Raw genomic sequence first — 16,028 nt, forward strand, 5'->3', positions numbered from 1 at the left:
TTATGTTTAGTAGTAAACTTTGCTATAGAAGATGTAGGAAAAAAAAGAAAGAAAATTAAATTTTCTCGGATTGTTAGTGATCTAGTCACCACAATGAACACATGTGGAGTGACTCCGTATTTATGCTGATCTTCACACAGCTGTCCCAGGATCTGCAGACCTGGGCTCCAATCTCCGTGTCCTCAGGGTATGGCCCATTGATTCCACTAGAGCGGTGCCCAATTATAACAGCTGAGGATCTGTTCCCTTGGCTAAAATGGAGTTGAGCTGCTTTAAACCATCTGGGGATCTGTCCTTGCATCTCCTCCGCCAAGCTGCCTGTCAGAAGACGAGGGTTTTTGCCCTGAGCCCAGCTCTGCCTGCATCACTGTGTATCCACCGCACAGAGGTAGCTGCCTGAGTCCCGCAGCTGGGAGTCGGTGATGTGCAGGGAGCTCCCTTTCCCACTTTCCAGGCGCTCGCCTATGAACCGCCCCACAGTGTCATTCTGATTAGAGCTCACAGTCAGCAGATAGGTCGGCCCTTGCCCAGGCAGCTGCTGGTACCACCGGAAGGCTTGGAAAGCGCTGGTGAAGGAGCAGGACATGGTGGAGACCTTCCCTTCCCCAGTAACCAGCGACTCAGGGCTCTGAAACACTTGGGCTTCGCAGCAGGAGACTGGAGGGAAACAAAATAATAGCAGTTAACATGAAGAACATGCGAGTTGCCTGTTTATCTGTGCCTGTTTATCCAGCCTTCCCTCTGCAGCCTCCATCCAACACTCTATTGTTCTATCCCCAGTATCTATATCTACATGTCTATATATCGATATAGATTGATATAGATCCTCCCATAAGTATCTATTTATTTTTCTCTGTACTCTCCCCGAATCTTAAAAAAGCAGGACAAGAAATGCTAACAAATCAATATTACTGTTCAAATAGAACAGAGGCTGAGATATCTACAGATCCCTCTGTCCTCATGGGTGCGTTAGCTCATAGATAGATAGATAGATAGATAGATAGATAGATAGATAGATAGATAGATAGATAAGAGGACTTGCCCCCCACGGACATCTAAGAGTCTGTATCTTTTTACCCTTTAGAGGGAGAAAATATTTGTTTCACTCACAGAGAAAAGCAAAGCTGAGGAGAAGGCTCCACAGAGCAGCTCCTCTCTCCGAGCCCATGGTGAGCTCCGTTTCTTCTCTCCCTGGCAGAGGAATATTCAGAGGCAGAGTCAATCCGAGGAAGGTCTGCAGGCAGGAGACCAGCGGAAACGAGAATTCTCCCTCCCCTCAGGTTACCCCCTTCTCAGAGGAAGGATTCTCCGCCTACAGAGGCTGCTGTGTCGTTGTCTGCCCCGGGGCGGAACAGCAGCTCGGTGACCTGGGCTGGGCTGGGTCCAGCCCCGACCTCAGGCTGTGGGAATTAACCAGGGTTCGCAGGGGAGGTGGCGAGCACTCTAGCGCCGTCTGCTGGCCTGGCACAGAAGCGGGAGGGGAAGAAATTCTTTGCTTCAGGGGGATCCCAGGTAGAAGATGGTAGGAATGATACAGACCCAGGCACCGCTTCACCCCTTTACTCCAATGGAGTTATAGCTGATTTACACCCCCTGAGCATCTGCCCCGTTACCTACAATAGAGAGCGTCTGATTCACACCAGATGAGGATCTGGCCCAGTGACGTAAATGAAGATATTGCTGATTTTAACCAGCTAGGGGTTGATTCAGTGACTCCAGTGCAGCAACAGTCACTTTACACCAGCTAGGGATCAGTCCCTGCAGCTCCTTGACCCAGCTGCCTGCCAGAAGCTGAGGGGTTTTGCCCTGAGCCCAGCTCTGCCTGTGTCACTGTGCTCTCACCGCACAGAGGTAGCTGCCTGAGTCTTCCAACTAGGAGTCGGTGATGTACAGAGAGCTGCGTTTCCCATCTTCCAGGGGCTGTCCCACGAAGCGCTGCTCGGTAGCATTCTCCTGAGGGCTGACGGACAGCAGGTCGGTCAGGCCTCGCCCAGGGAACTGCTGGTACCAGTGGAAGGTTTGGTACTTGCCGATGAAAGCGCAGGAAGTGGTAGAGACCTCCCCTTCCCCAGTAACAAGCGACTGGGGGCTCTGATCCACTTGGGCTTTGCAGCAGGAGACTGGAGAGAAACAAAACAAAACAAAAGAATAGTTGAAATGAAGGCGAGAGTGTGTTACTTTGCCTGTCTACCTATCTGACCATTCTTCCCTATGTGCTATCTTCCCTCTTGTCCCATGCACTCTATCTCTCTCTACCTAGAATCTTCCCCGGCCTTGAAAAGAGGTGAGAAATGCTAACAAAGAACCCCAGGGCAATATAACTCTTTAAATAGATCAGAGACAGAGTTGGGTCCCATTGGTAGCCCCCTCTTTCCCATATATAGGTGCTGTAACTCTGAATCAAACAGAGCTGTGAACTGAATCAGATACGTCTCCAGTCGTTCCTAGTTCAATGTCCTACAAGAGAAGCAGCTGGCTTAGAAGAGCCCAGCGTGTTCTGAGCAGAAACTTAGGCTACATCTACACTACAAGATAATTTCGAATTAACATAAACCAGTTTTATAAAACAGCTATTATAAAGTCGATTGCACGCGACCACACTAGGCACATTAATTCAGCGGTGTGCGTCCATGGTCCAAGGCTAGCGTCGATTTCCGGAGAGTTGCACTGTGGGGAGCTATTCCTTAGCTATCCCATAGTTCCCGCAGTCTCCCCTGCCCCTTGGAATTCTGGGTTGAGATCCCAGTGCCTAATGAGGCAAAAAACATTGTCGCGGGTGGTTCTGGGTACAGCCTCACCCCTCCCTTCCTGAAAGCAGCAGACAACCATTTTGCGCCTTTTTAATGGGGGAACTGAGCAAATGCCATAGCACAGCAAGCATGGACCCTGCTCAGATCAATAGCGCGATCATGGACGTTGTAAAAACCTCGCACATTCTCATGCTGTCTATGGTGAACCATGAACTGCAAACTTAGGCGAGGAGGAGGCAGCTACGGCAGCGCGGCGACGAGAGTGTTGAGGACATGGACACTGATTTCTACCTAACCCCCGGCCCATGTGCTTTGGAGCTCCTGCTGGTAATGGGGGAGGTTCTACCCATTGAACGCCGATTTTAGGCCCAGGAAACAAGCACAGACTGGTGGGACAGCATAGTTTTGCAGGTGTGGGATGATTCACAGTGGCTGCAAAACTTTTGCATGCATAAGAGCACTTTCTTTGAACTTTGTGACTTGCTTTCCCCTGCCCTGAAACGCCATTATACCAAGATGAGAGCAGCCCTCACAGTGGAGAAGCGAGTGGCAATAGCCCTCTGGAAGCTTGCAACGCCAGACAGCTACCGGTCAGTCAGGAATCAATTTGGAGTGGGAAAATCTACTGTGGGGGCTGCTATGTTGCAAGTAGCCAAAGCAATCATTAAGCTGCTGCTACGAAAGGTTGTGACTCTGGGAAACGTGCAGGTCATAGTGGATGGCTTTGCTGCAATGGGATTTCCTAACTGTGGGAGGGGCGATAGATGGAACCCATATCCCTATCTTGGCACCAGAGCACCAGGGCACCCAGTACATAAACCGGAAGGGGTACTTTTCAATGGTGCTGCAAGCACTGGTGGATCACAAGGGACGTTTCACCAACATCCACATGGGATGGCCAGGAAGGGTTCCTGATGCTCGCGTCTTCAGAAGCACTGCTCTGTTTAAATGGCTGCAGCAAGGGACTTACTTCCCGGACCAGAAAATAACAGTTGGGGATGTTGAAATGCCTGTCATTATCCTGGGTGACCCAGCCTACCCCTTGATGCCATGGCTCATGAAGCCATACACAGGCAGCCTGGACAGCGGTCAGGAGCTGTTCAGCTACAGGCTGAGCAAGTGGTAGAATGTGCATTTGGCCGTTTAAAGGCTCGCTGGCGAACGTTACTCACTTGGTCAGACCTCAGCGAAACCAATGTCCCCTTTGTTATTGCTGCTTGCTGTGTGCTCCACAATCTCTGTGAGAGTAAGGGGGAGACCTTTATGGCGGGGTGGGAGGCTGAGGCAAATCACCTGGCTGCTGATTACACACAGCCAGACACCAGGGTGATTAGAAGAGCTCACCAGGAAGCGGTGCGCATCAGAGAAGCCTTGAAAACGAGTTTCATCATGAGCCAGGGTACGGTGTGACTGCTGTGTTTGTTTCCCCTTCATGAACCTCCCCCACTTTATTGACTCCTCCTTTAAGCAACCCACCCTCCCCCTTCGATTACAGCTTGCTTAAGGAAATAAAGTAACTATCGTTTAAAAAGCATGTAATTATAAGAAGAGGAAGAGAATTAACAAGGTATCCTGGGAGTGGTTTGGGAGGAGGATAGGAGGGAAGAAAAAGGCCATTAAGCATATTTCAATGTAATGACAGCCTTTGGGTTGGACTGTCAGCGGGGGTGCAGTGGGTGGCTGCACAAAGCCTTCCCCCACGCGTTCTTACACGTATGGGTGAGGAAGACATGGAACATGGTGAGTGGTGAGGGTGGTTACACAGGGGCTGCAGCGGCACTCTGTGACCCCGCTGCTCCTCCTGAAGATCCACCAGACGTAGGAGGATGTCAGTTTGATCATGCAGCAGCTCCAGCGTTGCATCCCGCCACCGCTGATCTTCCTGCTTACACCTCTGATCTTCCTGCCGCCACCTCTCATCTGGAGCGTCTCTCCTATCCTCACGTTCACTGGCATCTTTCCTGTACTTTGCTACCACTTCCTTCCACTCCTTCAGATGAGCTCTTTCATTGTGAGTTACTTCCATGATTTCAGAGAACATTTCATCTCGCGTCCTCTTCTTCCTCCGCCTTATCTGAGCTAGCCTTCGGGATGGAGTAGGGAGGCTTGAAAAATTTGCAGCTGCATGAGGGAGGGAAAATAGGGAGAGAAGGATTTTAAAATATACATTTTACAGAACAATGGTTATACTCTTTCACAGTGAACAACACTATTCACCTTACATAGCACATGTGATTTCACTACAAGGTCGCATTTTGCATCTTAACTTTGAGTGCCTGGGCTCTGGTGTTACAGATCTCGCAGACGCAGGTCTGGGCATCACAATTCAGCTTGCATGCGGTCATGGTAAGCCACAGCTTCTCCAGCCTTTATATACACAGTGCCCTGCTTGTTTCCAGCAGACGCCAACCCCTCTCCTCCCCAATCCAATTCTCTGGGATTGCTTTACTCCTCCCCCCACCGCATGGCTGGTATCATGGAAGATCACTGCTAATCACCCCCCTTTCTCCTCCCCCCCCCACCACGTGGCTGGTAGCTGGGAAGATTCCTGCTGGCCAAACACTAAAAAGCTCAGCGCCATTACCCCACCCCTCCCCCCACTTTGCTACATGCAAGGAAGGATTTCTTTTAAGCAACAGCCCATTAGGAAAATGGCCATCTCTCTGTCCCCTTAATTAAATTCCTTAATTTCAACCAGGTTACCATGAACGATATCACTCTGCTGAGGATAACAGAGTGAGATAAAGAATGGATGTTTCTTGAATGCCTGCAATCACCAGGACCATACGCAGCTAGGCTTTGTCAAGCAATGATATCCGATTACTTGCTACATGCATGGCGTGGTAAAGTGTCCTACCATGGTGGATGGAACAAGGCTGCCTTGCCCAGAAACCTTCTGCAAAGGCTTTTGGAGTACCTCCAGGAGCGCTTCATGGAGATGTCCCTGGAGGATTTCCGCTCCATCCCCAGACATGTTAACAAACTTTTGCAGTAACTTTACTGGCTGTGAATGCATCTCAAGCCCTCATGGCAAATCAAGCATTAAAAAAAGCTTGCTTTTAAACCATGTTTTATATTTACAAAGGTACACTCACCAGAGGTCTCTTCCATGGCTTCACTGTCTGGGCTAGTGGTTTGGGAGGGCTGGGAGGGTAATTCCGTCTGGGTCACAAAAAGCTCCTGGCTGTTGGGGCTAACGGAGTGCTGTGTGCTGGCTGCAAGGTCGTCCTACTCTTCCTCCTCCTCCTCCTCCTCATCTTCCCCCTCCGCTGAATCCTCATCCATGGTTGAGATTATAACCCTCACCTCGCAATACACGGACAAGGGGGGGTAGTGGTGGCGCATCCCCCTAAAATTGCATGCAGCTCAGCGTAGAAGCAGCATGATTTTGGCCCTGATCCAGATCTTCAATTTGCTGCTTTGGTTTTCTGGCAGGCTTGTCTGAGCTCCTTCACTTTCACTCTGCACTGCACTGAGTCCCTGCTGTGGCCTTTTCCCATCATGGCCTTGGAAATTTTTTCAAATATTTTTTCATTTCATCTTTTGGAACGGAGTTCTGTTAGCACTGAATCCTCTCCCTATATAGCAATAAGATCCAGTACCCCTCGTGCGTCCACGCTGCTGCTCTTGTTCTATTCTCAGGAGACTGCATTGTTACCTGTGCTGATGAGCTCTGCGTGGTCACCTGTGCTGATCAGAGCTCCACGCTGGTCAAACAGGAAATGCAATTCAAAAGTTCACGGGGCTTTTCCAGTATACCTGGCCAGTGCATCAGAGTTCAGATACCTGGCCAGAGCGGTAAGTGGTGCACTGTGGGATACTGCCTGGAGGCCAATAACTTCGATTTGCTGCCACACTAACCCTAAACCGATATGTTAATATCAATTTTAGCTTTACTCCTCTCATTGGGGAGGAGTACAAAAATCGATTTAAAGAGCCCTTTAAATCGATATAAAGTGCATTGTAGTGTGGACGGGTACACTGTTAAAATCGGTTTAACTGCATAGGGTGGACCAGGAAGAAAAACCCAGGAAACTTGCAGTCTCGTGATTCTCGGGAGGAGGGGCGAGGTGAATTTCTGACACCTGTAGCAACCAGGCACTGAGATGCAGTGGATGCCTGGCTCATCTCTGCCTGCTTTTATTTTTCTTCTCAAAAACAGCATGTGACACACACACCAGCCTAGGATCCTGTAACTGCCACCGCTTGGTCCTGCACAAGCTCAACTGCGTTCTCGGAGCTGTACACCCCCAGCGTAGACAAAGGCACCCGGCATGAGGGGATTCCTTGGTGGTATCTGAGCAGCAGCAACCAAGATGCGGCAGGAGAACCAGTTGCTATAGCACCTCCCCCACAGATATTCTGGATGGCTTTCGGCAAGTCACTCAGGGTCATGTTTGTAAAGAGTGGCCCAGTGGGGTTTTCAAACCACCCAGGGCCCCTAACTTCAATTTGGCACCGAGGCACCGAAGTGGTTTGGCACTGAGGCACTTGTGAAAAATCCCACCAGGCACCTAAAGCCCTTTAAAAATCTGCCCCTCTGTTCCTCAGATCCCCATCCATAAAACGGAGGTAACAGCACTTTCCCACCTCTTCTGGGTGTTGTGTGGACCAATAAAGTGATGACTGTGAGATGCGCAGACACTCTGGTAATATGGCCAGAGAAATACCCAATGCAGGCAGTGTTAGGCTGGAATGGTCAAAGATTTCTGAGGAAATTCTTAGCCCAATTTCCCATTCATTCCACTAGGAGCTGAGCACCTAATTCCTTTGGGCTCCCTTGAAAATATTTTTAAAAGCGCCTTTGTCCCATCCCTCCCCTCGATCCAACCCCTGCAGTATCTCAGCACCACACAGACATGACTGGATTTAGCCTGGGATTTTCAAAGGAACCAAAAGGAGTTAGGAACCCATGTCATGTTGAATGTCTGTGATATTTGACCTCCTAGCCTTGCAATGGCACGTTTCTTGAGTTTTTGTGAAGTTAAGGAGTCTGGCAATGGTTATTATGAGTCAGAGGAAACAAGGGGGCAGATTTTCAAATATTTATGATATCAAGAAGGCCAGAAATGATTAGGTTGCCGCAGAGCAACAAATGTGTGTGTGTGTGAGAGAGAGAGAAAGAGAGAGTTTTTTGGGTGCAAGACTTTGAGAATGCCTTTATGTTTGATCTGCCTGTGAGTGAGATTGGGCTGTGTGCTAGTGTGTGAGTGTGTGTCACTTTATGGTGTGTGAGTTAGATAAGTTGAAGGTTGTGTGTGAGTGATTGTGTGGGTGTTTGATGTATGTAAGAGAAACTTTGGTATATATGTTATTCTGGGTGTGCGTGACTTGTTTGTGAACGTGAATTGTGAATTCACTTATGTAAAAATGTGTGTGTGTATGAGAGAGAGAGAGAGAAGAAAGAGTAACTTTGTGAGTGTGTGTGACCGAGATTTTGTGTTTGTGTCTGTGTCTGTGAAATACATAAGTAGCTTTTGTCTAAATGACATTTCAATGTCCAGGCTGAAATAAGGATGTGCCTTTATATTTGGTAGTAAAACCAGTGGAAAACTCCTGCACCATTTCCTATTAATTCCTGCAGCTGTCAAAGTGAAACGCAGTGGCCACCAGATAGCAGCACATGATCACAAGCCTGTTTGCTTTCAGAACAGGGTAAAACACATTTTTATTACATTTTCTTTTCAGATCACTCCAGCAGGGCCTGAGGCAGTTCTGTTACTTCGCTCTCGGTTTTAGGTGATGGGGAACCATCTACTTTCAATGCAGTTTGTAGTTCTTGTGACTCGAACATGCAGACTGAGTTGAAACTAGTCTAAGAGAAAAAGATGTCCGATTCCCATTAAATTAATGCAGACTGAGCATTCACATTTCCAAAGCAGCCTAAGGGAATTAGATGCCCCAATCCTATTGATTTCAAAGGACGATGATCATCTAAATTCTCTAGGCCCTTCTGAGAATGCCTCAGTATAATTCTGGGAGCTCTCTTTCCAGGAATAACTGAGCTCTTCTGACCACACCATGATGTTTGCCCCTGTGCAGAGCCCTAAGTGCCAGTTCGGTCCAGAAGTGAGGGTTAAGTGTCCCTTCGGTTAAGTGTCAACCCAGGATGGAATTTCAACGAGGAGTTTTTTAAAGGCACCCAGGGGAGTTAAATGCCCAGCAACCATTGGCTTTGAATAGACTCAGGGTCCCTAACTCCCCAAGGAACCCATCCCAGACTTTGCCAGCCCCCAGTGAGATATTAATAGATTGATTGATGGATAGATCCTAGAGTGAGAATACTAATGCATCCGACGAAGTGGGTATTCACCCACGAAAGCTCATGCTCCAATACGTCTGTTAGTCTATAAGGTGCCACAGGACTCTTTGCTGCTTTTAAAGTGAGAAGAGACCTTTGTGATTGTCTAGTCTGACCTCCTGCTTTAACACAGGCCAGAGAAGGATACTCAGGGATACCTGCACCCAGCCCATATCTTGTGTCTGACCTAAAGGAGAGACTCCTAGTCTTGATTTAAAGATTTCAAATGATGGTGAATCCACCGTTTCCCTGGGTCAGTTGTGTCAGTGTTTAGTTACCCTCATTGTTAAAAATGTGCACTTTCTTTCTAGTCTAGTGTTTTTTTTTAATTTTTTGTTTGAAGTATTGCTACTTTTAAATAGGACCAAGAATACTCTTCTGCAATGTATTGGTAGTATATATGTTCTGAAGGATGTTATCAAAGCACTAGCATACACTGGTTTCTTTTTGTGTTTGCTTCTCCTGAAGATTGATTTGATTGCATCCTTTTCTGGGATGGTGAGAAGAAATTTTATGACACGGATCTCCCTTTCGTTTCATGGCCGTTTACAGGCATCCTTGATAAACGCTTCTGTTCAGCATGGCCATCTGGAACTTCACACAGGGCTGGGGATGGAACTTGCATCCTCTTGCTTCAAAAGCACAGTCCCCTCCCTCTTGGGCTGTGATGGGACTTCTGTTAGCAGTAGAGGCCCAAAGAGACAGAGCAGAGCTGTGCTCATACCATCCTGTACAGGGCAGTGGTGTGGACAAACCCAGAATACAAAGTGGGTATTCACCCACGAAAGCTCATGCTCCAATACTTGTTAGTCTAGAAGGTGCCACAGGACTCTGTCGCCTCATACCCAGAATAGTTCATTACAATAGTATCCACTGATATCTACAGAAATCTCTACTGCACAGTGGCATCTAATATGGAAATAAGAGGTCTATACCTTCAACGCTTTCTGAATATCCGTCCTAACAAGACCCTAGTGAGGTGAGTTAGCAGCTCTTTTCCCATTTCAGAGAGATGCTTCACTGAGCTGGTAGGTCTTCGGGCCAGATCCCCAGCAGATGTAAATCATCAGAGCTCCACTGACTTCCACAGAGCTCTGCCAATTCGTACCAGCTGAGGAACTGGCACCTTGTTTCTGATTTGGTACCAAAACACGAAGGCTGAGACTGCCTAGGGTTTCAGAGGGGGTCCGAGCTGGTGCTAGAGTTGGCATGTGACTTGTCCCCTATGCTGGGTTCAGACCACGAGATCCTATCTGACTCAAACACAACTAGGACATGCTAGGGCTGACTGTAGATTAAAGGAATTCCTCATACTGGGTCCTGCCAGCATTTGAGGTAAATCGGGCAGTCTTTAACATCCAAGTCTGCGAGGCTTGTTGTTTGCTCCTAAGGAGCAAAGTCTCTGTCTGAGCATAGATCTCAGCTTAGCATACTTCATAATCTGCTTTTCTCAGCTAGACAGGCCATTGGCAACAGATGAGGCTTTGGGGATCTGACCTGAACTTTTTGGTGTTTTTTAAGAAGAGAGAAATATAAATGAAAACCACTGGGAGCATTCAGAGTTATAGAACTTTGGGCTGCTATGAAATCATGAGATCACGGTCCTTGGTCTCTGGCCAGGCAAATCGTTATGTGGCTCCTTTGCAACCAGAAACCTCGGTGTTGTGGATTCATTGCGTTATCTCTTTTTTAGTCTCACAGTCAATTGGCAAACCTATAGTTGTCCAATGGAGTTTGAAGTGTGAGGTGGCCATTTCTGTTTCTTTTGCACAGGATGGTTGTTGGGTTTTTCCTCCAGATCTCTGTCTATATGGGTCTCGTAAGAACAAAATTTGGAAAGTGTGTGTGTGTGTCATCTAGCACAATGGGCCTCGTAGCTCCGGCTCTGAGTGCTACTGGAATTGAAATAAAAAGTCACACTTCCGGCATTTCAAGTCGCCAGAGATGCACATCAATTCATATTTGGTTTAATGCATTGAGCTAGATGAATAATTCCCAGGATATTTAACTTTCTGCTGTGACCATGCTCCCGCTGATCCTCCACATATTGGGAAGGAATATGGCCCAACAGATGGGGTGTCTTTTTTGACTGGGATTCCAGACACCTGGCTTCCCTTCATGTCCAAGGTCACACACCAGGTCAGTGGCAGAGACAAGTTGCTTCATGGCTCTGTGCCTCAGTTTCCCTCTCAAGTGGAGAGAATACCGGTTTGCCTTTGGAAAGCACTTGAGGTTTGACTGAGCAGTGTTCTAGAAGAGGAGATTTATTCTATTAGGGGAAATTTTCAAAGGCACAAGCGGGATTTGGGCTCCTGATTCCCACTGATGTTCAAGGGGCATTAGGCAGCCAGTTTCCATTTGTGGCTCTTGTAAGCCTACAGGCTGTACTGTAAGCCCTTTTTGTAGCACATCTTTGCACCTTTAAAGACTCTTCTAGACCAATACAAATAAGTAGGCCATTGTAACCAGAGGATTATGACATTGGGTTGGGCGTAAGAAGCAGGTACTTAAGTCCTAAACCATGAGGGTCCTAGTGTCTTTCTTTTCCAACATAACTAGTGATACAATAATACAAATAGAGAAATACAGACTAACCTGGGCAAAACTTCTTGTTTCCCCATTGGGCGGCGTTGTGCCAAAGGGCAAGCAGCCTATTGCAATTAGAAGAAGGGAAAAGTGGTTCTTGGGCAGGAGAAACTTGCCTCCACTCCTAGATCTTGTTTCAAGTAGATCCTTTCCAGGTTCACTCAGCGGGGCTCTCTGTGTTGTAGGTGGGAAATCCTCTTATCCATATAAATTGTAAATGCTGGCGAAAAAGCTTTTAACAGCCATCTGAGTGGGAGAAAAGCCAGAGAGCTTCCAACACGTACATTCTTCCCTCTCTAGGGTGGTGGTGTCGGGCTAAAGATGCTTAGCTGAACACAGAAAACCACAGGACTATTTTGATCTGAGATGGCTCCTGCAGCTTACCCTGGAAAGGATGAGTGCTCTTTAGCTGACTGGCTTTTTTACAGGGTGTTTCCAGTACACGCACAAACTGCTTTATGTTTTACAAATAGATGAGGTACAAAATGCTGTGTATATATAGTACGCTGCTGCTAATTACTGTCCCTTCACCACCGTGCACAACTGTGTGTGCAACATGGATATAGACAGACAATGTAGCTAGAATTCACTTTATAGCACCCAGCTCTCGGCTAGAGGGAGGGCCCTTCATGCCACTTGGCAGCACAAATGAGCCCCCTTTGAATACCCATTCCTCGCAGCAATATATTGAGCCTGAGCAAAGCTCCTGGGGTAAACCTTCATTCCCACTGTGCTATGGAAATACCTGTTGTCTAAAATACCTACATTCTATAATAGTTTATTTCTTCTCAAAGTACCTTAAACTATAGAAGCTGCATAAGCTTTTGAAAGTGGGGAGGGCAGCGTGGCTGTATCTAACAGGAGGGGGAGCAGTCCTGGGGAAACCCTATCTCTTTAAAAATGAGATCTGAGATCTTTTCTGTCTGCGCCCAGCAAACAGGAGCTCCAATTTGAAAGTTGAAACCCTAAAGTGAACAACGTGAGAGCTTTCTCTGCCGCAGAAGGATGCGCAGTTGAGCTGACTGTTGGGATTTGAACCTGTGACTGAAGGGGGGTTAGGTAGGCCAAAGGCTTCAGAACTTTTTTTTTTTTAAAAAGTGGGGCTGGGAACCAGCTGAGCTGCTTCTGAGGAAGGAGGGAGCTGGCATCTGGAACTGAAGCTCAGAATGCAAACGCACATCACTTTCCCTAGTGTGAAAAAGTATATCCTTGCAGGCACTATGTTAATAGTCCTTTCCTTGTCTGGTGGGGGAATAAACAAACTGGCAGACTTGGTTCTTAAAGCCAAATACTTTTTTCATTGATGGATTTTTTTCATATGAACATCCAAAGGCCTCTTCACTGTGCAGACCTGCTTTCTGAAACACAGCACGTGCTTTAACCATTTCAGCCAGAACTAAGGAATCAATACGTGATGTACACTTTCTGTACAGGCCTTCACTTACCACTGCAAGTATTTCCTGTACTATTCAACTAATCTGCACTTTTTATGGCCAATTCCTTAATTAACTACTTAACCTTTCAAGTATTGGCAAATCTATTTAATCCCCGGCTTTCCGACTCTAGTAGCATAGGCATTTCCCCTAAATATGGTGTGCTTTATATGTCAAAGGAAATTTGGTTGCCAACTGCCTGCGAGTCTGACTGCCAGTCACCAACACAAGGAAATGGGAGTGGAGGCTGAAATCCAGTCTGAGCTGGTCAATCTCAAACTGTACCAGTCTCTTCCTTTTTTTTTATTCTTCTTGCACAGTGGTGGAGGTGTCATCTGGAATTTACGGCCTTAGCTGTAAATCTGCTTTGTTGTTGTGGCTTTCTAATTAAACCTCAAACACTGTTTAAATTAGAACTTTTTTTTTTTACATACTGAGGTCCTGCCACTCCCATTATCCCAAGGAGAGCTTTAGTAAGGTGCTTGATATTGTAAATAACTATAACTGGGGGTCAATGGATATTGATCACGATCCCAACACTTTGCTATCAGGCAAGGGCGTAACTTGTTGCAATACTGGCCCCAGTTGCCTGATATGGGGAAAGAAATAGAGGTTAAACTCCTCCCACCACTCCTTTGTGTGTCACTCAGTCACCCTAAAAATTGGAACTTGGTGCTTTAAGACTACCTAAAGCTGCTCTTCTCCAGGATGGGGAATTACACTGGAGTGTCAGGAAAGAGGGCTATTTGGGCATTGTTAACTTCATTTTCATCAGAGGAGTTCTGGGGCTGTTTGTTTCTCCTGTACTATGTCTGTTCCAAGTCACTTAATCTCTCTGTGCCACCTTCTGTAAGTAGGGGGCAATGCATCTTTCCTCCCAACTTGTTAGCACTAAGGAAATTTTCTGTGGCCCAATTCTCCCCTGGGTGAAATTTTTAATGACCTGAGTACTGCTGCAGGCAGAATCAGGCCCTCGACCTGTGTCAGAATTCAGGAGTGGCAAACTGTGCTTTCAAACTCTTGTGTATATGACACTTCAGCCACCAGGAAACGAGCTTAATCATAAGAACCAGTATATGGCTACGGTATGATAAGGGTCAAGGACACATGCAGAGTCCTGCACTTAGGAAGAAAGAATCCCATACACTGCTACAGAATAGGGACCAAGTGGTTTGGCAGCAGTTATGCGTAAAAGGACCTCGGGGTTACAGTAGATGAGAAGCTGGATATGAAACAACAGTGTGCCTTTGTTGCCAAGAAGGCTAATGGCCTTTGGGGCTGTATAAGTAGGGGCATTGCCAGCAGATCAAGGGACATTATCATTCCCCTCTATTTGACATTGGTGAGGCCTCATCTGGAGTACTGTGTCCAGCTTTGGGCCCCACGCTACAAGAAGAATGTGGAAAAATTTGGAAAGAGTCCAGCGGAGGGCAACAAAAAATAATGGTGGGGGAGGCGGGGCTGGAGCACATGATTTATGAGGCGAGGCTGAAGGAACTGGGATTATTTAATCTGCAGAAGAGAAAAATGAGAGGGGATTTGATAGCTGCTTTCAACTACCTGAAAGGGGGTTCCAAAGAGGATGGCTCTAGACTGTTCTCAGTGGTAGCAGATGACAGAAGAAGGAGCAATGGTCTCAAGTTGCAGTGGGGGAGGTTTAAGTTGGATATTAGGAAAACCCTTTTTCACTAGGAGGGTGGTGATGCACTGGAATGGGTTACCTAGGGAGGTGGTGGAATCTCCTTCCTTAGATGTTTTTAAGGTTAGGCTTGACAAAGCCCTGGCTGGGATGATTTAGTTGGAAATTGGTCCTGCTTTGAGCAGGGGGTTGGACTAGATACCTCCTGAGGTCCCTTCCAACCCTGATATTCTATGATTCTATGATTCTATGATTAAATTTGTCTCACTCCGGCTTCCAGCCATGGGATCTCATTCTGCCTTTGTCTCGTTCCATCTCCTCTTTGCAGAGAATTTCTGAGTACCATTGTGATGCTGCCATTTCCCAGAAGTCAGGAAGAGGTTTCCATCTCCAGGAAGCCAGCTGTGGCAGGTCTCACCCCACTTCATAGCCTCTACCCCACACTCACCCGTTTCCTGCCTGTGCTCGCCTCCTAACTTCACCTGCAGGAGTCAGTTTCTTACAGTAGCGAAGAGGTGTCAGATTTTTGTTCAGGGCTCTATTAATTTCAACACTGTGTCTCTACTGAAAGCGCAGAAGTATATGGCCGCATCTCCCAACTCCAGAGCTGTGATCCTCAAACTGACGGAGCTTTTAGACTTCTCCAAATTGACAGAGAATCTGTCCCCGGCCTCATTCCTCTTTGTTCCTCCAGAATGTTGCCAAGAAAGGAAAATAAGGCTTTCCCTGTGGGGCTGTTTGTACCAATACAAATAATAGCTGCTAGTATCAGTTTCATAAGTGCAGTTCAGGGAAACGGATTCGCTCTCCACCCCGACACTGAAGGCTGGGTCTGAGTTACAGCATCTTCCATGCTGGAGCCTGGCACAAGGAGAAGGGAAAAGAGAGGTTAGTTGGAGGATGCTGTCACTGAGGTCAAGTTCTTGGTTCTGAGATTGTTAAAGGAGCCAAGGGAATTTAATGGAATCATGGAAATGTCAGGCTGACTTCAAGAGGTCATGTAGTGCTTCCCCCCATGCTGAGGCCACAAGACAATCCCTGATGGGTTTTTGTCTAATCTGATCTTCAAACCCTCCAATGATGGGGATTCCACAACCTCCCTACTTAACGTGTCCAGAGTTTAACTCTCCTTATGGTTAGAAAGTTTTTCCTAACATCTAATCTAACTCTCCCTTCCTGCAAACTAAGCCACTTACCTCTTGTCCCACTCTCTGTGGACATGGAGAACAACAGATCACCCTCCTCTTTATTTAGACTCCTGGATTCCATTGAAATTCAATTCCAGTTGTATTTGGGCACCTAAATCCCTGCCTGAGAGC

The 16,028-nt window shown here is 47.1% G+C and overlaps 1 gene segment (V, D, J or C); it reads right to left on the bottom strand.

The window, feature by feature from the left end:
- Positions 1-364: 364 nt before the first annotated feature.
- On the bottom strand, positions 365-1,197 carry LOC115642369. The segment is given in 2 exon segments: positions 365-657; positions 1,111-1,197. Coding segments are annotated over 2 exon segments (351 nt in total).
- Between the last annotated feature and the right edge of the window lie 14,831 nt (positions 1,198-16,028).

This window comes from Gopherus evgoodei, unplaced genomic scaffold (assembly GCF_007399415.2).
Source record: "Gopherus evgoodei ecotype Sinaloan lineage unplaced genomic scaffold, rGopEvg1_v1.p scaffold_39_arrow_ctg1, whole genome shotgun sequence".
Taxonomy (NCBI): Eukaryota; Metazoa; Chordata; order Testudines; family Testudinidae; genus Gopherus; species Gopherus evgoodei.